The 22,583-nt window shown below is 37.7% G+C and overlaps 4 protein-coding genes across 8 annotated transcripts; 3 read left to right on the forward strand and 1 right to left on the reverse strand.

The window, feature by feature from the left end:
• The first annotated feature begins 1,551 nt into the window (after nt 1-1,551).
• On the forward strand, nt 1,552-4,906 carry LOC103963544 (transcription factor bHLH122). Of its 5 annotated transcripts, none has more exons than XM_048569558.1 (7): nt 1,552-2,366; nt 2,465-3,135; nt 3,520-3,854; nt 3,934-4,107; nt 4,237-4,302; nt 4,395-4,463; nt 4,585-4,906. In XM_048569558.1, the coding sequence occupies exons 2-7, from the start codon at nt 2,589-2,591 to the stop codon at nt 4,633-4,635; spliced, it is 1,242 nt and encodes a 413-aa protein (XP_048425515.1). In that variant the 5' UTR covers nt 1,552-2,366; nt 2,465-2,588; the 3' UTR covers nt 4,636-4,906. The 5 variants fall into 5 exon arrangements, with proteins under 5 accessions (XP_048425515.1, XP_009374656.2, XP_009374647.2 ...); XM_009376381.3 differs by having other exon boundaries at nt 1,552-2,282; XM_009376372.3 differs by having other exon boundaries at nt 1,552-2,092.
• A 5,077-nt stretch (nt 4,907-9,983) lies between these two features.
• Nucleotides 9,984-12,876, forward strand: LOC103965173. Its single transcript, XM_048568855.1, has 6 exons — nt 9,984-10,489; nt 10,938-11,147; nt 11,245-11,388; nt 11,689-11,808; nt 11,897-11,983; nt 12,080-12,876. The coding sequence occupies exons 1-6, from the start codon at nt 10,130-10,132 to the stop codon at nt 12,605-12,607; spliced, it is 1,449 nt and encodes a 482-aa protein (XP_048424812.1). The 5' UTR covers nt 9,984-10,129; the 3' UTR covers nt 12,608-12,876.
• A 382-nt stretch (nt 12,877-13,258) lies between these two features.
• LOC103963571 lies at nt 13,259-15,781 on the reverse strand. Its single transcript, XM_009376404.3, has 7 exons — nt 15,617-15,781; nt 14,978-15,235; nt 14,754-14,873; nt 14,512-14,670; nt 13,956-14,128; nt 13,672-13,777; nt 13,259-13,459 (listed from the first exon to the last, which is right to left on the reverse strand). Exons 2-7 carry the CDS (start codon nt 15,197-15,199, stop codon nt 13,430-13,432), a joined length of 810 nt encoding a protein of 269 aa, XP_009374679.2. The 5' UTR covers nt 15,200-15,235; nt 15,617-15,781; the 3' UTR covers nt 13,259-13,429.
• A 2,482-nt stretch (nt 15,782-18,263) lies between these two features.
• On the forward strand, nt 18,264-18,986 carry LOC103963639 (histone H3.2). Its single transcript, XM_009376475.3, has one exon. It carries the CDS (start codon nt 18,358-18,360, stop codon nt 18,766-18,768), a length of 411 nt encoding a protein of 136 aa, XP_009374750.1. The 5' UTR covers nt 18,264-18,357; the 3' UTR covers nt 18,769-18,986.
• The last annotated feature ends 3,597 nt before the right edge of the window (nt 18,987-22,583 follow it).

The following is a 22,583-nucleotide window of genomic DNA, read 5'->3' on the forward strand; positions in this document are numbered from 1 at the left end:
CTGATTAACATCCACAAATAACTTCGGATTTTATAACCGACGAGATGAATATTTTGTATTAAACTCTGGTTGTTTGATTTAACTTTGATTTTGATTTTGTTACTTTGTGTATGGTATGATGATCAGACTTGGAGTACTTAGATTTATTGGAAGACGTGATATAGAACCGAGCGTAATGACTTTCTAGGATTCATATAGCAAACCCTACTTAGTGGGATAAAGCTTTGTTGTTGTTGTGTATGGTATGATGAATAGCCATATTCAAAATATAAACTACTTACTCGTTTGAAATTGTTTTTAAATTGGCTGAAACGTTTTTTATGAAAATGTTTTTAGGATCAATTTTTAGTAAAAATGCAAATGAATCCTGAAAAAACATTTGAAGTGTTTCCTACGAAAAACACATAACTAGTACTTCTTAGAAAAACGCTTCATATGCTTTTAAAGCCAAAAAATACTTTCTCCTAAAAACACTTTTAGACATTTTAAAACTTTGCACACGAATCCTTTATATTTTTTCATACTAATGTACTTATCCAAATGGTCGAAATCAAAATCTAATCTAACAACAGTTTTAACAAAGAAATAAGCCATTCGTTTTGCTTCATATGAAATCTCAAGACCCACATGTTGATCACCATGAGGGTAAAAGCAAATCCACATGTATGATATATTACTATACATATCCACCACAAAATATTGTGGCTAATATGATCTAAGAAAACTAAAAAAAGAGAATGGCAATTATAAATTGAGAGAAATTATGATTCTTCTACAGTACGACCACCGGTGCGATAAGAAAGCTAGGCTCATCAGTATACACAAAGTGATGATAAAGTTTCCTTGGCTCCACCATGCCTGCCTCAACCTCTTTGAGGCATTTTGCTCGAGCATCTTGCCCACACGAAAATCATGTTAATGAGAAGACCAAATGAATATTGCTACAATTTCCATTGTAGCAGTAATGGGATTGGAATCAATTGCATACACTGGCAACGCGAACTACTGAAACCAGAAAACCTAATTGATTCCAGATCAATCCCAAAACAAGAGCAAAACTGGGAAGAAATGCATCAAAACCTGCACCAAATGATTCCACATCAATCCCAAAACTTGAAATACACTATTACTTAAGGAGAAGGATAGTTGTCAATTTGTACGGAAAAATAGCAATGGGAAGTATGAAACCTAAGGCAAACTTTTGGTCTGCTTCGTATGTAAAAAAATGAGCGATACAAGAACAACGTACTTCTACAGATAGGTTACGTAGTAGTTTTTTAATTCAATTACACTTTTCTTCTCATACCTAACTTTTTATACATGTAGTATACTTTTGCTCACACGCATCTGTATACCATACAAATTACAAAAGTCTGTACGTCAATGAAACTAATAGTTGCCCAAGGTCCAAATTAAGTTTCCTTGTACCCGAAAGTAAAAACCCTAAGTTCCCTTCCCTGTGTGTACAACTAAGTTGTCTCTGTCTAAAACAGCACCCACAATACTGGTGGTTGTGGTCCAAACGTTCACAAAGGGCAGCATATAGTCCATGACCTGGTGGTCACCCTCCGCACCAGAAAACCTAGCTTTTCTGCTAAAAATGGGATTCGAGTATGTTCTTTACAAACCCCAGCCCAGCCCCAGTTCTGTGTTTTGCTAACGTATACAAGATCCAGCCATTTTTTTTCTCTTGCTTTGATAATTATGGTTCTGCCCCTCCATTCGCTATGCAGCCATTTCTCTCTTAGAATTCATTGGTTCTTCTGTAATAATGGCTAGTCTTTGAGGGCAATATGGTCCTTAAAAAATGTAAACTTACTAAATCTGAGAGACTAGATTTTCTGTCCTCAGTTACTCCTGTGGGGCTGAACTCAATAGAAGAGGAAAGAAAATGTGTGTTTTTTATTTTTTTAATTATTATTTATTATTATTTGTTGTGGGTTTCACTTTTATCTCTCCACAGTCACTGTCACTGGCATCAACGAGAACTCCACCACCGCTGTCACTAGTATTCCATGCCCAGAACCAGCATCAGCAACAGTAGAGAAAGAAGAAGCAAATCTCAAGAGAGAGAGAGAGTGAGTGTGTAAAGGTTTGCTTTTTATATTGTTATGCTTATATTACTGGTTTTGTCTTATGTCATCTGATATTGTGCTTGATTTCAGTGGGTTGTTTGAATTTCTTATGTTATCTTCCTTACTTGGGTGATTGAGATTTCAGGAATAGGAAAGTTGGTGGATTTTGGGATTTGTGAGAAATTTTCAGTGAGTAGTGAAAAAATGGTACTAGTTAGTGTCTTCTGTCCTCAGTTTTTCTTTGTTTCAGAAGCTACTTTTATAGCAGAATCAATATATCTTTTACCACGAGTAAGAATTACATGGATTTGGCTTTTGGGTAGCTTTAAATTCTTGGGTTGAATCTAAAAGTTGGGTTCTTTTATTTTGTTTTCTGAGAATTTTTGCAGGGGATAAAGCCAGAGCTTTTACTTGTGATTTGATCTGATTATGGTCGGAAAATAGAAAAGGAGGAGTTTATTGCTTTGTTGAAGTTTGGATTTTTGGATGAGAATTTGAAGAATTAAGGAAGCAATGGAATCAGATCATCAGCAGCATCATGACAAACCCCAGCAGCATATGAACTCTAGCTTGACGCGCTACCGGTCAGCTCCCAGCTCATATTTCACAAACATTTTGGACTCAGAGGTTTGTGAGCCCTTGTTCAATCGGCCTTCTAGCCCTGAAACTGAGAGGATTTTCGCCCGGTTTCTGGCTAGTGAAGGTGGTGGTGATGGAGGAGGAGGTGGTGGTGGAGGAACAGAAGAAATTGCATCACAACACAAAGTTGAAACACAGATTAATAATCAGCAACCACAATTTATGGTGCCTAAGGTGGATGATGAAGTGGGGATGATTCAACAGCAGCAGAGCAATTTGAACAACTATTCATCTGTTGCTCAAGGATTTTACCAGCCGACGTCGAAACCGCCTTTGCCTAATCAGAACTTGAATGAAGGAGCTTATTCAATGGGGGGAAGTCACTTGCCTTCTGTCAAAACCGGTGGTGGTGTTGCAAATTCCAATCTCATTCGGCATAGTAGCTCGCCTGCTGGATTGTTCTCCAATATGAACATTGATGGTATGTTGTTTTTTTCAGCATTGATGAATTCCAAAAGGTAGAAGTGCCAAATCAAGTAAATTTTGAGTATTGTGAGGCAGATTTTTGCTTCTTTCAGTTTTTGGATGCTTAATTTTCTCACAATATGCCGAATTATATTTGCTTTCTGTTATTTGAATTGATTGATTTTGTACAGCAAAGTAATGAACTTTGTATATCATTCTGATAAATCAGTTGGGAATAAAGTTAACTAGTGATAACTGTCGCTTACGAAATCTAATCTACCGAACATTTTATGAAAGATTCAATAGTTCTGGTTCTTCGGTTTGGTTGCTTCTAGTCTTAGTTTAGATTCGAAAGAAAAAAGATGGTATCGATTTGAGAATGATACTTAGCATTTTGCAGCGGCAGGCTATGGTGCATTGAGAGGAATGGGGAACTTTGGAGCAAGTAATAGCACTGGTGAAGAAGCATCTTTTTCTTCTGCGAGCAGGTTGAAAAATTTCTCTTCAGGGCCACCATCTACATCGGGGCTAATGGGTCCGATTGCTGAAATTGGGAACAAAATAATGCGATCGAATAGTCAAGATGCTGGAGGTTTTGGGGATGGCCGTGGTAACAATTATGTGACTGGTTTCCCAATGGATTCATGGGATGACTCTGCGATTCTGGGTGATGATACAGGCTTTAGGGATGACGAAGTGAAAGCATACACTGGTTTAAGTCCATCTGAAACTCAGGTACCAAATTTGTGTTAAAAAGTAATGTGCTGGGTTGTGTATTATCTAGTATCTGATAGTTTTCGTTACTGTCATGCAGGATGTGGAGGCTGGAAATCATCCTCCTACACTTCTAGCTCATCACTTGAGCTTGCCAAAAACATCCGCGGAGATGGCTGCCATTGAAAAGTTTTTACAGTTCCAAGATTCTGTTCCTTGTAAGATTCGAGCAAAGCGGGGCTGCGCCACACACCCAAGAAGCATTGCTGAGAGGGTACTGTTTTAGTGTCTCAATATCACACATTGTACACCCTTCTTATTGCTTTGAACACTGTTAAACGAAAAGCTCCATTTGCACATGTTAAATTAAAATGCTCAAAATGTTTATTTTTGTTCCGGCCAGGTGAGAAGAACCCGAATTAGCGAACGAATGAGGAAACTGCAAGAGCTTGTACCAAACATGGACAAGGTAAAATCTTCACTTGCTTTTTCGATCTATGAACCAGTTAGCGATTACATTAGACTCAAAACATCTAAGATTCTAAGGTCTTTACTTTGCAGCAAGCACACACTTCCGACATGTTGGATTTGGCTGTTGAGTACATTAAAGACCTTCAAACTCAAGTCCAGGTATTTTTTCGGAATCCAATCATGAAAATTTACAAATTGTGGAGCTCAAACACTTGTGACTTGCATTTGCAATGTATTCACTCATCGGTATATCCTTCTTTTTCTCTCAATTTTTTTTCAGACGCTCTCCGAAAATCGTGCCAAGTGTACTTGCTCAAACAAGCAGCAGTAGCAACACAAAAGTGTGGGAGTGGACTTTGCTTTTGATGTACAGAACCATTAGAAGTTGGAAAAGAAGATAGAAAGCAGCTGTAGTGTTCTGGGGTTCTCTTTTATACTGTAAAAAAATTGACAGTTAGGTTACTTATTAAGTGGGTGGAGAGGAAAAGAAGCAAAAGGGGGTGCCAAAAGTTGCTGTGTAAGATTCAAAACCCACTGAGGACATTAATAGAATGCAAGCTGTATAGTAATATTTTGTTAAGATGTGACATTACGTGTTTACAGTTGTCGAGCTCGAATTCAGGTCCTCTCTGAATCTCACAATCCGGAGCAAACCAAATAATTCGAACCATCTAACAGTGGGAGAGAGAGATATGGACTCTTAGTTTGTATGAGGTGGGTTAGCTAGATATGCTAATGAGGGCTGTGGATGAAATGAGTGGTCTAGATTTTTTGTTCTATCGGCTCCTAACTGTGAGATCTAAAGAGGATCTCGATTTGTGGAGCTCAAGCAATTTATCAAATTTGCAGTCCCTTACGAACTTACGTGAAAAAGAGACGCTAATTATGCAAAGTTGTGTGAGGAAGCAACACAAAAAATGAAAACACACGGCGACATCTAGAGGTAAACATGCTTTTTCTAGCATAATTGGGGGAAGAATGAGTGAAGCAAATTAAAGATTCCATGATTACCAAATGAGCATTTTCTCTTTGCTTTTATTTTTAGGCATCAAACTGCATCCACTCAAGATGGTAATTGTTCTTGTTGCCCAATCTGGATTCAATAATGTAGGTTCAAATTATTTGATTTGACTTTCAAATATTTCATTTTAAAAATATTTTTTGATGTTATAAACCTAACGCATTAGCGTTCTAAATTTTATACAGTCAACTTCATCTAGTAAAATAAGACTTTGTTGTTGTATGAAATAATGAATGGTTGAGGCACCTCTAGGATGCCGACAAGTACTATGGACTATAGTGGGCCAGTCGAACCTCAAAGAATTGCAGATTTTATGTAGAGTAACATGGTTGACACCCTAATTTTATTGGCATTGTCTTGTTCCATGCAACAAGGGGACCACTCCTAGTTCTAGTTTCGTTATAGTAAATTTGTTTTGGGTGTGTGGGGTTGGTGAACTAGACATGTCACAGCGTGTAGTGTTTTAATGAGATGTTCATATCGTGTGAGATTATGTTAAATTCAAATTTAACTCGTTAACTTGTCATCATCAAATATATAAATCCAATCTCCTTTATAAATCTTGTTGGTTGTGCTGTGTTTCACATGTTTACTCGTTTTTCTCCATTCCTTTTGGGTTTAGACAAGCCCAACATAAAAAATATTATCGAATATATGTTCAAAAAAAAAAAAAATTATCGAATAATATCAAGTATTACATAACTAAAATAACCTTAAACCTTAAACTACCGTAAAGCCTAGCCAAGTACATTATACATATAACAAATGTCGGACCTTTCACCAACAAACATGTAACATAAGAATCCAATTAAGTTATAGACTAAACAATAAATAAAACACATTTCACAAAGATAAAGAGTGGTTATCATGTTTTGTAATGAATGTTGACTCGAGCCCTTAATTAACGTGTTTTATTCCTATCAACCCATCATAAATCAGACCCAATAAAATTCAACACATAGACTTATTTTATTGTTCGTGCTCGTAACGCGTTATTGTGGAAGGCTAGCAAATACATGAGTTGGGTTTTGTTTTCTTTCTAACTTTGTCTTCCTTTTCAACTTTGCTTTCATAACCAAGAGGTTGGATGCCCTGGTGAAGAAGGATTGTTGGAAGAACGAATGGCTATAATAAGCTGCATCAAATGGACAAGTCACTGTCTTCTGCATGTAAGTGGTTGCCATGTCATACCTTATGTCATGTCCCTCCCATAAATTGCATTACCTTACCCATCAAAGAAAGATTGCTTTCTACTTGTTTTTATTCCTTGTGGAAGCACAGAATGCCACTACACACACACACACACACACACACACACATACATATTTCTCTTGGCAAAATTTGGTCATGAATTGAGATTCTCTCAGGATCTCAAAAGGCAAAGTCAACGAATTCAGAGATTCTGGCCGTTCAAGGGAGAGAGAAAGTGATTCAGACCTTTAATTTGTGTGAAGTGAGTCAGTATAATATTCTAATGCGAGATGTAGGATTTTAAATAAGTGGTCCAGATATCTGCGTTTGTCGGCTCTGAAAACAGAGGTCCGGATAGGGTCTCAATTCATCACAAAGAGAGATGCAGGTGTACTAGTTGGAATCATGAAGTTAACGAACTTTGTTTTCTAAGCGGGGACCTTTTTCTTTCCAGCTGCATGATGAAGCTACTGCCTCCCAAACTAGTCAATGCAGAATGGCATATAAACTTGGTTTGATAAAAACACCAAAACAAACCTCCTTCATTAATTGAAAAATCTATTATTTTTTGGTGTACCTTATCTATCAGGATTTTTTGTCCATCATTAGATTTTGGTTACTGAATTTTTTTACTACAGAAATATAACCCCCAATATATAAGATATCCCAGAGCATGCTAGGAATCTACTCTCTAATTACCATTGAAATATCCGAGAGGTTGAATCCCTATAAAAAAATATTAAGTAACATGCATGCATGACTGCTACTGTCAAGTTCTAATAACGTCGGCAAGGCCGCCAAGTAACTGAAAAAAAATTAAAAAACATTGTTAAATCCATAATTTTTTCTCCTCCTTTCCTAATCACAGGCCCAGTGTTATCTAATGGTTGGGGTCTTATCTCAAGAGAGTCTATCACTTTCTGGTATTGAGAAAGAGATCAGGACAAAAGAAAAAATTAAATGGCGGGCCAGGATCTTAGTCTAGAAGGGGCTCAAAAGTTTCAATTCGAAATGCTCTTTTTATCTTATAAAAATTACTTTACCATGTGGTGGGCAACCGATTATCGTTGTTTGGGTTTAGTATGGTATCGTTCTCATCATCTTCTTCTTTAAATCTAAACTCAAGTTTGTAACTTTCTTCCTCTCTTCTTCCACTAGTCCACAGACTAGAGTCCTCATCAAAACACAAAGCAACGGATTGTATGAAGTCCATAGAAGCCACCAACCCCAAACTAAACCGGATGAAATAAATTAAAGTAAAAGCATCGGATTGGGACCTCGAGCCCACCAAAAAACCTTTAAAAAACATAAACATAACACTAAACATTTCTGTATATAAAAAAAAAAAAAAATGTTAGGATGAGCCCGGGACCAACCTAACCCCTTCATGGCTCCACTAAAGCTACATAGATCTCATAGGTTAGGTACCTGTTTATTTAGGGTTTCTGTTTTTTTATTGGGTTATTATACAAAATGGTCTCTGAGATTTGCATGATCAATAGAAATGGTTATTGAGATTGAAAATCAATAGAAATGGTCATTGAGATTGTCCACCATCCATGATTTTGGTCCTTCTGTTAAAAACGATTTTGGGCAATTTTCAAAGTTTTGTAACTCAATCATTTCTTAACCAAATTCGACCCATAATATATCAAAATGAAGATAGGAAAGTGTAGAATAAGATTATACCTATTTGTAAGCCTAATGGTTGCCGTAGATGACCGAAAATAGCCTGAAAGGTGACTGATCCTCTGGAAAACTGGAAAACTCGTTAGAAACTAGGTAAACTTTAAACGTTCTTAACTTCTTCAATACTCAACCAAATCGAGTGATTCAAAATGAAAATAATACTTCTTGATGAGAAGAAGAGAATGGTGTCTTTTTCGAAGGCTAACTCGCCGTGTTTTGGTCGGACAAAGGCTCGAAAGTGGCTAACCATTTTCGAGTTAGCCATTTTCGAGCAGTTTTCCGGCCAAACTATGGCAAGTTAGTAGTAAATAAAGATACCATTCTCTTCGTGTCGTCGAGAAGTATGATTTTCGTTTTTGAATCACTCGATTTCGTTGAGTATTGAAGAAGTTATGAACGTTTAAAATTTACCCAGTTTCTGGCGAGTATTCCAATTTTCCCGCGGATCAGTCACCTTTCAGGCTATTTTCCGGCCATCTCCGGCAATCATTGGGCTTCCAAATAGGTATAATTTTTTTCTACACTTTCTTATCTTCATTTTGATATATTATGGGTCGAATTTGGTTAAGAATCGATTGAGTTACGAAACTTTGAAAATTGCCCAAAGAGTTTTTAACGAAAGGACCAAAATCATGGATGGTGGACAATCTCAGAGACCATTTCTATTGATCATGCAAATCGTAAGGACCATTTTGTATAATAACTCTTTTTCATTTTCTTTATATTGATCTCCTATTCTAAAAACTTTAATTTACGGAAAGATGATTTCAAACTTGAGTGTAAAAAGACGGACAAATTTCTATAGCTAACTGGGCCTTTGTCTTGTACCACATCTGGGCCTTTGTCTATCTCGTACCAAAAGATTACATGGCTAAAGTCCAATGGTATGGCTATTTAAGCCCCATAAATAAGGGTAAGAAGAAGAAAATAACTATTTAATTGTTTTTTAAGTACATTTAATATTTTTTTAACAAATTATATTATCTATATTCGGGGGAAGAGGTGGCCTTAGCCTCATAATGGGCTAGCAATAATATAGTTCAAATTCGCCTTTGGCGAGAATCAAACCTAAGAACTCTCACTTACAAGTAAAAATAAATACCACTATAATGTAATACTAAATGACATTTAATTGCTTTTTTACTCATATTTTTTATGTATTAAAACTTCAGCAAATTCTCTCTTAAATTAGTCCTTGTTATACTTACCCTCCCTCCAAACTATCAATTGTGACCAATATTCCCAAAACCCTTAAATCACTTTTATTTTGTAATTGTATATCATAGGTATTTAAATTTCTTTTACGCGAATCATAAAAAGATGCAATAAAAAAAAAGAATGCTACCAAATTGAGTTTCATTAGGAAATTCGCATTTCATTTTCATTCCAATTATGTTGGATAATTCATATCTCGTAATATCTGATCTTCTCCATTAGTACGAGATTTTTGCCTTAAAAAAAAAAAATTCTTCTAGTCATTAAGATATATCTGCGTAGAACGTCTTTACAATTATGACTAAATTACCAAACTAACCGACTAAATAACTGATTCTAGTCATTTGTTATATAAAAAACTATTTTAGCAATATATTTGGACCCCAGAAACAAAAATATTTGTTCTTGATAAATTGAAAAATATATTAACTTTTAAGTATACAATTTTTTTTTGTATTTTTTTTTTTGTATAACATAAGTAGAATATCAAATATTAATTTTTAAAACAAATAAAAACCCAAGAAAAAGAAAAAGGAAAAGAAAGAAGGTGAAAAATCCCAACGTTTGAAGAGGACGTTGGCCAAACGGTCATTGCGGTTTCCCTCTCGATTTAAAATCATTTGAATCAAATACCAACAAAAAAAAGGACTTTGGCATTCAAAACCTGGTCGCTTCTCTCTCTCTCTCTCTCCTCTCCGCCCTTCATGCCATGGAACTATCCCACCAAGACTTTCCCTTCGCCGGCTTCAGTGCGGCTCGGGTCACATTAACCCCAATCCCCACGCCCTCCTCCACGCGCCGCCTCTCCAGCAGCTTCAATGAGCGGAGCCGCCCCGTGCCGGCTTGCCGGAAGCTGGCCTGGGTCAACCTCGAAGGCCGGATGGTCAATGCCGACGAGGCCAGCTCGGCTGGAACCATTAAGGGTGGCTTGAGAACAGAGCAAGCCGCGGCTTGGGAGCTGTTTAGCCCCTTCCAGAGGTTCCTCTTCGTCGCCGTGATAAGCGTCGCCACTGCCGAATCGAAGAAAAACCGCCACATTTCGCAGCTGAAAAAATCTGTGGAACTTAGGGTTTGTCATCATTGAGCTTTGATTAAATTGGGTTTATTAAATTTTCAATTTTCTCTTTGAATTGCTGATTAGTGATTGGGGTTGTTTAAAAAATGAATCTTTAGCCGTTTTCTTCAATAAATTATCAAAATTTGAAAATTTCAAGCATGATTCTCTCTGTATATTTATTTTAGTTGTTCCGGTATGAAGTTATATTCATAATCGGGTCTCTCTTTTTTCAATATCAATTTAATTTAGATTTTTTTCCTGAATTTTATTTATTTTCATATAGATTTGATCAAATAATAATCTTCATCACATCCAAAGTATCAGATTTGATTGTTTTTGAGTAAAATACAATCTTTCGAGTTAACTGAATTCGAAAACGTTTTTGTTAAATGCTGAGAACCTTCAGTTGGTGAAATATATAATTTCTTGACTTAAATTCTTGCATCAAACTGTTTACCAGGATCAAATATTATCAAGCATGCAGCAGAAGCTTGACAGCCTTTGCGAGCAGATGAATAACATTAAGGATCACTCAGGAACTCTTGTTCCTTCCGCCCTTGAAAGCGCAGAATTGCAACGCAACGAATCTTTTGGTTCCCATAAAATCAAATTTGTTGATTGTGGTTGTTGGCTCTGTGATCAACATCGTAACCTTCCAAATGGGTTGGTGGTAAGAATTTGTTCCGTGCCGCTACATGGGTTGTTTCGAGTTATCTTGTACTAATGCAGAAATCTTGAATCTTGTTGATCTCTTGATTTGGTATCAGGATAACAATGCTGAGAAAGCCTCCGATGGGGATCGGATACTACTACATAAAATGTCTCTGCTAAATGCACAAGAGCAAGAGGAGCGCCGTATGTCAGATTTATCAGACTTGGCCTCAAGTGTCACTTCTGCTGCAGACATCCAGGTAATGGAACGCGTCGTATCTACTAAATTTCCCATCGACATTACTATTTCAAAACATTGGATCTTTGTCAAGGAACTGATATGAGGAAGGTGAAGTGTTAAATCTATGTTTGAAGAAAACTTCTCCATTGAGGTTTGGTAGGGGATGTTTGAAACTAAATGTAGCTTAAGATTCATGGTAACGATGTCGGGCCGTGTAGGTTCGAAGTTCCCCTGCTCTGATGGGGAGGTTTGCATGTAGTTATACTTTCTGAGGTATCACTTTTCGTGTTCTTGATGTAATTCGTTGTGATTTCTGCAGCTAAACACCTTAGCTATTGAACAAGACATATACAATCTCAAGAAGGATTGTGAAGAGAGAGATGGAACGATACAGGAGCTAACCACTTTACTCCAGTCATCTGAAAGTGCCGGTTCAAAGGTAACCTCCCCCTTTTGTTCTCGTTTCCTTCTTTTATTGCCAAATCTAGTCTTAGACTGATCACTGTTATTCTTATAATTCATGGCAGAGGATTTCCGAGTTAGAAGACATAATACGTAGGAAGAACTCGACGATTACAAGACTAAAGAGGGACATGGTAGTTCTAGAGCAAAAGGTAAAGGAGTTGCTTACTAGACATGGCGTTTCAGAATTTAGGGTAAAGAATTTGTCATGACTTTTAAGTAATTCGTTAATACATATCTCAATGCAGGTAGTACACCTTACAAGGCTTCAGAGACCCTCTTTCTCTTCCTCAAACGCACATGATGACGATAGAAAAATTCCGCACATGATGGACAACCTCGTTTATGATATGGATAGTACTACTAGCCCTTCATCTTCCGATTCAGACTGCTCTCCGCTGATTCGATCACCAACTCCTCATGTTGCTAAAACTCCAGAAGGTCCTCAGATCCTTGACCCTGTTCCAACAACTCAGAAACCAGAGCCCGAAAAAGCCTCTACTTCGAAGGTGAAGCCAACTGACAGTCGCATAAAATCCCAACCACTGAATCCTCTGAAAGAGATCACCATGAATTCGAGGCACGAACACTCAGTGAGCAAATATTCTCAACCAATGAGTCCGAAATCTCAACCAATGAGCCCTGTCAAAAGATCGAATACCACTCAATTTTCAAGGCCAAGGCCGATATCAGCTGGTGGGGATTCGAAAAAGATCATTCGAAGACGTTCTACATCCGGACGAAAGGATGCTACTCCACAGAAGAGATGGGCATAGAAAGGTAGACCTTTGCTTTTATGATGAATAAAAGGTCTCCCTTTTGTTGGTTGATGTGGAAAACGATATATGCAACCATTGAGTCTATTCATCCCAGTCGTCGACGATACTTTGAAGTAAGATATAAGATTCTAGCTAGTATATATATATATATAGGATATATATGATAAGTGCAGAGAGTTTTGTATTTAATCATACAATGTGACAGTGCTCTTTCAATGTAAGATCTTATTAATTTTCTCTATGGCAATCCTACCCTTCTCTCTCCATCGTCCCTTTCTGCACATATGACACGATAACAGAGAGATGAAGGATTTCTAGAGGGGAAGAAGTAGCAACCGAATTCGCTGCCCCCTCTCCTGAATTGTGATCTGGGTGTCGGGTTTTGTGTCCCAGGTTGGTGGATTGAGCGAATCAGATGACCAGACGAGAAGCAATAGGTTGGAACACAAATCTTGTTGTATTTCCGGTGTCCATGGTGGCAGCGAGCAAGATGGAGGAAAGGAGGGGCAGGCTGTTTCGTTTGGGGGCTAGGGTTTTAGTGATCGTGGGTTTTGGGCTGGGTTTAGAGAGTGAGGGTGAAGGTGAAAGCACAAACTTGTGATGCAAGCCAACCTTTCTAACCTCTGAAATAGCACGTGAACAAATAACTTGAACAAAAACAGTGACATTCTTCACATTCATAAGTAAAATTCGAACATGAGGCTATAGTATTTCCCTCTGTTTTTCCCTTCTAAGGTGTAAAATATTTGGGCTATACAGATTTACATACCACAAATGTAAAGTACAGTCAGCATATAAGCTGTTCTTGAAACCGAACCGCTATACTCTAGGCCATTGTGGACTCACAACCTGCACGTGCAAATAATTCGTTGTTCATCACAGTCAATTCCTCATCACATATTCTAGGGCAGAGCGTAAATTGGTTTGATACAATCTAAAAATGTATTACAGCAAATATATATGCAGACTATATAACAGAAACCACCACAAGGGTAAGGGCTGATATTGAACACAAAATACTCTCAATTAGTTACTTGGAAAATGTGCTATATTCAGCTAACCTCAAGCGTGCTAAAAACTAATCGCATTCGACTTGCAACAACTGATGGTTCCTCGGCTTGTCCAACCACTGCCATTTGCTCTAGCTGAAGTGTCTTTACCGGAAGCCTTCAAGAAAAAAAGTTTTAAGCAAAGAGTTGAACCTTCACAAACGATTTATATTGCGGGAAAATAGTGTTTAAAATGCTTCAAAAGCAAATTGAAACGTTCAAAGTGGAAGTTGATTATTTGTTGTAATAACATCAAGTAATTGAGTCAGGAATTGAATATGCTGAAAGAAGCTTACCATGCCATTCCTCTCACGTAATACGCATTTGCTATGAGGGCACAAAAGCCTTTCCATTTGAGTCTTTCTTCGTCCGACACTGGAGGTGTGGATGACCATCTAACTATTGTTGGCTGTGGCGTACACAATATGGTGATGAATATAATGCTCAACCACAGAATGCACTCATCAACCTGCATTGTGAAGAAAAGACGGAAAGGGGGATCCGGATCCCACTTAACTAATCATTCACCTTAAGAAGCAACATTCGAAAAGTTTAACCAACTGAAACCTTAACATACATTTCCTGCTTCCCACATTTTCAACATTAGACTATGACTAGGACTCATTCTAGTCAATAGATCACAAAGATCATCGGAATCGGGAAATAAATTTCATATTCCAATCCTTGGTCAATTAGATAACGAGTGAACATATGCTATAATAGTTGTATTTCGACAAATGGTAAATAAATTTCATATTCCAATCCTTAGTCAATCAGATAATGTGTGAACATATGCTACAATAGTTGCATTTCGACAAATGGTACAAGTTAATAACAAAGAAGCGAGTTCACCTCCTCTGATGCAATCTTGGATTTCAAACTGGTAGTTCCACCATAGCTGTGCATTCCTTCAATTTCAACACCAGATTCCTTCATATCAACAAGTTCTTTTCTTAATCCCTCGTCAGAGCACCCCAGTGCATATGCATTCACCCCAGCACTGATGAACTCCTGATCAACCAAATTAAACATCAGTTGTGAAAGAAATTAAACAAAGAAAAACACACAAAAATACTACTGAATTCTGTATATACTTTTAGGTTGGCACCTCCTCCACGGTCGACCACATTCCTGTACCGCCTAAATAAACTGATAGCTATGTTGCGCGATGATCGATACTCATCGTCTGATGGAATCGAATCCTGCATCCGGCACTGTAATGCATAATAGTAATACACATCAAACACTAAAACAAACCTCCAAAATCCCTTTTCTTCTTTCTAAACTTTAAACAAAAGAAACTAACGAAAACACTTACCAGCCATTTCTTGGGGCTGTTTAGCTGATTTCGACTTCTCCACGAAAAGTAAGAAGCAGAGGGTGTAGAGTTACAAGGAGCTCCAATTGGGTTAATACAAAGTGAGATTTTGTTCAAGAAATTCACATGGGTAGTCTTGCAGGGTAATGATGCCTCATGCTGTAGAAAATTATGAGCAGAATCTGAATATGTAATAACTCCTGAAGCATACACCATCAGCATGGTCGCAGAACTTGAACCATCACAAAGCTATATCGCCTTTTACAAAAACCCAAAAAACTAAATTCAAATTTGAGCAATTATCTAATTGCATACATTATCACAAAGTTCTCAAAAACAATAAATCCTTATCAAACTAAATGTGGTCAGTTATATGAATCTTAGAATGCTAGTGCGTTTGGTTTTGCGTCAAGGCTTTCGTTAGCTCCAAGTATTCCACGAGGCATAACCCAAATTCAAAACTTAGTGTTCCAACAACAATTCAGCATAAACCATCACAAAGGTCTCGCCTTCGAAAAAAACACAAATACCAAAACCAAAATCGAGCAGTTTCCTAATCCCAAGAGGGACATGCAAAATGGATAATTGATTGATTCAAGTGGAAATATGAAACCTGGAAAAGAAAGCTTCGTCCTTTACCTTTTTCTGCAGCTCAATTTTCCCGGGAACCAAACAGGATTCTGCCAGAAATGATTATCCAAGTGAGGATTTTGTAGAAATTTTTAGGGGTTTTGAGGCCACCAATTAATATACGAAGGGCTATGGTCCTATGGAGGTGGAGATTCCATTTGATTCAAAAATTTCAGAATATTTGTGGCTGCTAATTGTTAACTGCCGTACGAGAATCCTCCTCTGCTTTGGCGGATTTTTTCTCAATTTGTTTTATTTGCAAGCCAACTCTAACGACGTTACTTTCCTTGTCGTCGTTATATTATTAATTTGCTATTTTTTTCATTTTATTTTTTTGGTGAGCTCATAATATTATTGTTTCACTTGTATTTGTTTTTTATTTATAAACTGTATAGTGCGCGTAAAAACTCGAGTAATATTTCATTTATTATATTTTTTATAATATATTTCTATTATCTTTTAAATAAATATAAAGTTACCGATACAAGTGGATCTCTAAAAAAAGTAATATAAATTTAGTATGAAAAATGTATAAAAATAGCATTTTAAAATAATTTCGCCTTAATGGAAGAGAAAGTTAGTAGACTTGAGTTTTGAGTGTGAAACAAAACCACGACACCACAAAACCTCTCATTCCCTTCATATTCATTGACTTTTTACTCATTTTCCAATCCCTTTCCCCTCTCTCTATTTTACCTAGTTGAGTCCTTGAATTCAATTATTATTTGAGTGAAAATTAGGTTCTTAACTTATTTTTTTAAAAAAATTAGTCATTGAATTAGTAAATTTGCAAATTACATCTTTAATATTATATTCGAAGCTATTATATTTAATTTTTCGTCATTTTAGATCACGTTACTTGCATGTAATACACATTGAAGGGTAGATTAGTAAATTTTCATAAATAAATAGTGTGTAGAATTAACTTTGGAGGGTAAATAGATTTGCAACCTACATGAAATGTTAAGAACTTATAGGCGAGAAAATGACAGTATTATATTAAAAAATGTAGTGATTAAGTTGACGAAAAATTAGATAAAATAACTTTAAATATAATAGTAAGGAAGAAATTGGCAATTTTTAATAAATTTAAGGACTTATTTCACCGAAAAAATAATTCATGCGCCTATTTTTCGGTGAGATGATAGTTCAAGGACTAAATTAGCACACTGCTTTTACGTATTATTACATGAGATACAAGCGTAGAACGCACCGCATCATCAAGAGCTAATGACCATGGACTGAGCGCTGCAGCCAAAGCTCGGACTCCCCGACCAGAGTCGAAATCACCCACGGTGCTTTCCATCGAGTGCCTCAAAGGAGTTCCAAGGTGGACGAGTGGACCGGCGACATGCTCCCAACCGGAGACATCGTCCAGGAAATTCGTATATATATTGGAAGCTCCACCACCGTCAAGTCGCCGTTTAAGAACGGAAGGAGCGGTGTACAGAAGATCCTCCATGCATCCTTCAAGGCCAAGGACACCTCCATTATCGTCCACATCCGACGCGGATGAGATATATGAGTTCGCCGAGTCATGAGAACTCATGACTTCCTCTTTGTTGAAAATGGCCAATATATACGTAACTGGTGCTAGGCAACTTTGGTTGAAACATTTTATTTTTCTTCATGCATTTCACCAAAACTTCTATATATATATATATATATATTCATCTGGGATCGAGCAGCGGTTTCTTCGAGCGGAGGCCAAACTAGGTTTAGGAGCAGTGCCTCCCTACCAGCAATTATGCCATTGCCAACTCTGCCACAAGAAGTGTTCGGTTGCAGTCGTGGCGAAGGTGTGAGTGAGAGATTATCAGTAGTCATGCTTGAGAGAGATACAGCTGGAGAGTCCTCCTTTAGATTACATGATTTTGCACTTTCTAGCAGTTGGGTATGATTACTTTTCTGCTGGAGAGTCCTCCTTTATCTTGCTTTCTTTTTTGTTTTTAGAGTCCTCCACCCCAATCGGGCTATTGAGGAGCCCAGCACCGTCAGACTCGTCACTCAGGCAGGAGGCCCGAGTTTGTGACTGAGTGGATTTGACGCCAGGCTCACGTCAGTCACGTTCCTTTCTTTATTGTTTTTGATGTGTGGTTTACACTCACAAAGAACAGCGATTGAGCCAACCAATCCCTTGTGCTGATGGGATACCTTCATTTCGGAAAGGAAATTGATCTTAGGAACATTAGTTACCTTGACAAGAGAAATTAATTAAGGCAAACATTAGTTATTATTTTGTGACCAATATTTACCTCCTTGACAAGAGAAATTAATTAAGGCAAACATTATTTATTATTTTGTGACCAATATTTACCTCCTTAATATAAACTTTAAAATTACTACCACCCACATAATCTCATTTCCCACAAATGGAAGAAATTGCTCTTAATAAATCCGAAAAAATCATCACTTGTCCAGGTTATTCAACCAAAAAAAATATTATATTTAAAAAGGTAAACCACCCCTCCCATTGGCGAAATCCTAGTGCCACGGATCGAGCACTCACAACCGTCGATTCTCACAGTTATCAACGGCTCATACTCTCCCGCCGCCTCCTTCTCCTCCAAAATTTTCACACGAAAACACAAAATTTCAAACTTCCCGCGATTCCTCTCCTCTCCAAACCGTAAATAAATAACCCTCAAAGCCTCCGCCATTTTCCATCCAATCCAAATCAAAATCTCTCCAATTTTCCCAAGAAACAAACGCTTCCTAAACCCTTCAGTCTTCCTCTTTCATCTTCCCAAATGGCTCGTACCAAGCAGACTGCTCGCAAGTCCACCGGAGGAAAGGCACCAAGGAAGCAGCTGGCAACAAAGGCTGCTCGGAAATCTGCTCCCGCGACCGGAGGAGTGAAGAAGCCTCACCGATTCAGGCCGGGAACCGTGGCCCTGAGGGAGATCAGGAAGTACCAGAAGAGCACTGAGCTCCTGATCCGCAAGCTGCCGTTCCAGAGGCTGGTGAGGGAGATCGCACAGGACTTCAAGACCGATTTGAGGTTCCAGAGCAGCGCCGTGTCGGCGCTCCAGGAAGCGGCAGAGGCGTACTTGGTGGGGCTGTTTGAGGACACCAATCTGTGTGCCATTCATGCCAAGAGGGTCACCATTATGCCCAAGGACATCCAGCTTGCTCGTAGGATTAGGGGCGAGAGGGCTTAAGAAATCCCCATATCTTAGGGTTTTGAATTTCAGCAGAATGTAGTGGGGTTTTTATGATTTGTAATGGGTTTTGGAAATTGATATGTAAAGTTGAGATCTTGGGAGATTTATGGTTAATCAAAGTTTGGTTTGAATTATGTACTCCATGTGTTTGTTAACAAAGCTTGCTTAATTTGATAGACTAATTGTTATTCAAGCTGAATCGGTTTTCTGGATTATTCCTTCTTTTGTTGGTTCGAGCAAGATGTGATCTTTTGCTTGCTTGATCTACTTTGTGATTCTCTACAAGAAAGTGTTCAGTGGCGTATCGATTTTTAATAAATTTATTATCCTTCGAGCATCATTGTTTGTTTCTTTGCTCCTAGCAATTGTATGCCCAATCTGCTAGAACCATTTGATCTTCAGACCTCCTTGTCGAAGTTCTTCCTGCAGCATATAATCTTTAGCAACATAATGCCATCGCTGGAAGCATCGACTTTTCTGTGGTAGGCATGTTTTAGGAAACATAGCCTCGAGTTCCCCTGATTCCAGTGGTAGTAGTCTGGTCCCTTTTCAAAAGCTAGGCCAATTTGAAGTCGGAAATTCTTGCTGTGTAAAAGTCATCTAGAAGTATGTTCTGAGGCCTAATGTCGCAATGGATGATTTGGCTGCTGCACTCCTCGTGTAAATACAAGAGCCTCTCGCAAATTCCTAATGCAATTTCCTTTTTTGGGTACCAGTTTGGCCTACACTCCTTCAAAGAGGAAGCTTGCTAGAGAGCCGTTGCCCATAACTCGTACACAAGAATTTGGTGCTCCCCCTCATTGCAGAATCCTAGTAGCTCGACAAAATTCCAGCGATTGGTTCTACTATTTGTGCACATTTCAGCCTTGAATCCAAGTCAATTTCTTTAATCATAACGTCCAATCTTTTGACAGCAACTCATTTCCCCTTATCAGGCCCCAAAACTCCTTTGAAAACGGTTGCAAAAGCACCACGGCCTGGTTCTTCCCCGAATCCATGTGTCTTCTAGCTCTTTGTAAGTAAAATTTTTCAGATTCGTTACTTGATAAGGTTGACTCACCTTTGCTTTTCCGTAGTAGAAGCGAGTAACAACAAAATAGGCTACTCAGCAGCACTGATCCAACCATGATCAGAGTTAAATTATATATCTTTCCTTTTCAAGTATCCGTTGTTGATAGAGATGATGTCACTACTGTGTTGCCCAGAAGTTGGTTGAGGGGACTCCAAGGCAGGGGAACGTTTCGGATTCAATCTCATGGTGTTTCGCAACAGATGACACAACTAGATCAGTCTCACGTGACACGCACATGCTTAATTTGGACGGAATATATAACGGAGTTGATGAAAATGACAATTGCTTCACATTTTGACAAGTTCAGGGACCAATGGTCACATATTTTTTCAAGAACCAAAGCTCCAATTGGATTAAAATTTAAGGACCATTGCTCGAATTTCATCTGATAGTAAAGCCAGTATGTGTGTGTGTGTAGATATATATAAAATATATTGCTGCAATTGCAAATGCTAGAACTGGAATTTAAAATCCCAAGTATTTCCATCTCATGCAAATAAGCTTTCTCTATGATTCAAACACAGTAGAAACCCTTAACAAACACCCCCTCAGCTCTTCTATTCTGGTTCATGGTTTCTCTTGGCTACATGGTTCATCTGGGGAAGAGATCGAGCTTCAAGAAATAGTAAATGGTCTTATCAATACACAAATTTATAACTCCCCAGAAATTTCAATTGCGCTTATATTCATTAATGTTGGAATTGGGTTCAAGCTTTCCCCCTGCAAACGAACATATGAGCCCTCTTACAAAATATAAGGCTAGTAGCGGCTTACATGTGAATGATGAGATCTGAATGAGAGTTTGAGCAGCAGCAGCTTCTGCATGTTGCTTCTATCTCTCGAATTTTCTAGCTAGGTTTTGTTTTCTTCTGTGATCTCAGTGTGGAATTTACAGTAATGGAAACATAAATGAAATAATTGAGCTTCTCCACGTGTTGCCAATTGACTTTAGGTTCGATGCGCTCACATTCTAACCCGGAAGGAGAAGCATTTTGGTGACAGCATATTTGAACCCGTCCCATTGAGTGATACGAATATGAAGGGTAAGTTACTGGTTTACAGCCATTGATAGATATGATCAGTTATCGATTTGAAAGCCACACATGATACTGAAACATGATATGCAATCAGATGATTGTGAAAGCTACACATTCCATTATGTTGAGAGCATCAATCCTATATTAGGAAAATGAGAGACTGTGCATGTGCTTATAAGTAATTGGGCTACTCCCATATTGTCAATTGTTTTTTATAGTTGAACCTCAACTTTTTCTATGGTATCAGAGCAGGCTAGCTATTTTCTCGACCATGTCCTGGACCCGAGGGATCCTATTCTTCAACACATGATATTCTTGGCTCGCCCACATCAACTAAGCTCCTCAACTCAACTTGAACACCAACCAACATGCATGCAATGAAGAAAAAGAATAAGGAAAAAGGTATATATCAAAATGTGACAACTATTTGCGACCGTTGCTTAAAAGTATATGCAATCTTTGTTAAACGTAGGAGATCAACGTACATGCTGCAAGAATTTTTCCCGTCGGTCTTTTTTTGGTTTAGCTCTTTTTTTCACCCTAGCAATCACATGGAACAATTCTTTCTTTTTTTTTTTTTCGGACAAATCATAACAACGAAAATGCCACTCGTTCTTGGAAATAATTAAGGGTGTTGCTATTTCAACCACATTTGCTCGACATCTCTCTAATACAACATGTAACACGTCCGACTCCAATATTCTTCGAACACCAGGGTAGTTACGTGGTGACCGACACTCGAAGGTGACAAAGCCATATTAGGATGCATGAGAACAAGAAATAAATAAGAATTATGAATTTAAATATAATTAATATGTAATGAGGAACATGTTCAGAGCATACAACTAATTCTAGAACACTAAAAAGAAATAATGTAAAATTGAATGAACAAAGGAATGGGTCATACACTGAGAGGACTCGAAGATGTCCATGCGGAAGTGCCTTGATGCTGGGATGGTATGCTTTGATTCTAAGTCTTGAGGACGTGCAAAACAAACATAAGTGGACCAAGTTGATAGATAGATATATATATATATATATATATATATATATATATATAAAATATTGAAACAATTATCAACATACTAACCCCCAAAGTTTTATGAAAACTAATAGCATAATATGTGATAGGTTTTCCGAAACCCTAGCATGCCATAAAACCTTTCATAAAACATGTCTTATATAGTGTGCTAACTAGTGGTATTAGTATCGCCCCGAAGGCATATGTAACTCTTCCTTCAGAACACTTCCTTCACAAGTATCAATCGCCCATAGGCTCCTACAACACCTAACCCGAAGGTCAATATAAGTATCATCACTTGAAGGCTCCTACAACACCCAACCCAAAGGTCAATATAAGTATCATCGCTCGAAGGCAGAACAGTGACCACTAGATACGCACAAAACCATTGAATATAATATTTCCAACATAAGTACATATATCTCAAAACATCTTCATAGTATAAAGTCATCCATCATCTATACTATAAAGAAGTGTGTAAAAGAATATTTATAAGCAGTATAAAGTCATCCATCATTTATACTACAAAGAACATGAGTTTGATAAAGTATGGTATTCCAAAATATTCTAAGTAAGCATAATATCTCATAAAATGTAATCATTAAATCATGTTTTTCATGTATGCATTTCTAATAATAAAACATGCATTTTAGAAGGGGTCCACTCATAGATACTCCGTCGT

This window comes from the organism of the source record quoted next, unplaced genomic scaffold, assembly GCF_019419815.1.
Source record: "Pyrus x bretschneideri cultivar Hongxiangsu unplaced genomic scaffold, Pyrus_bretschneideri_v1 Contig5, whole genome shotgun sequence".
Lineage (NCBI taxonomy): Eukaryota > Viridiplantae > Streptophyta > Magnoliopsida > Rosales > Rosaceae > Pyrus > Pyrus x bretschneideri.

Bases quoted from the DNA above. Each gene is read 5' to 3' on its own strand.
- LOC103963544 (XM_048569558.1), top strand. From the start codon at position 2,589: ATGGAATCAGATCATCAGCAGCATCATGACAAACCCCAGCAGCATATG. The intron at 3,855-3,933 runs GTACCAAATTTG...ACTGTCATGCAG, and splicing joins TAAGTCCATCTGAAACTCAG to GATGTGGAGGCTGGAAATCA. The intron at 4,303-4,394 runs GTAAAATCTTCA...TTTACTTTGCAG, and splicing joins TTGTACCAAACATGGACAAG to CAAGCACACACTTCCGACAT.
- LOC103963639 (XM_009376475.3), top strand. From the start codon at position 18,358: ATGGCTCGTACCAAGCAGACTGCTCGCAAGTCCACCGGAGGAAAGGCA.
- LOC103963571 (XM_009376404.3), bottom strand. From the start codon at position 15,199: ATGCTGATGGTGTATGCTTCAGGAGTTATTACATATTCAGATTCTGCT. The intron at 14,874-14,977 runs GTAAGTGTTTTC...TATGCATTACAG, and splicing joins ACAGCCCCAAGAAATGGCTG to TGCCGGATGCAGGATTCGAT. The intron at 13,460-13,671 runs GTTAGCTGAATA...TTGCACGTGCAG, and splicing joins TAGTTTTTAGCACGCTTGAG to GTTGTGAGTCCACAATGGCC.
- LOC103965173 (XM_048568855.1), top strand. From the start codon at position 10,130: ATGGAACTATCCCACCAAGACTTTCCCTTCGCCGGCTTCAGTGCGGCT. The intron at 10,490-10,937 runs GTTTGTCATCAT...ACTGTTTACCAG, and splicing joins AAAAATCTGTGGAACTTAGG to GATCAAATATTATCAAGCAT. The intron at 11,148-11,244 runs GTAAGAATTTGT...ATTTGGTATCAG, and splicing joins ACCTTCCAAATGGGTTGGTG to GATAACAATGCTGAGAAAGC.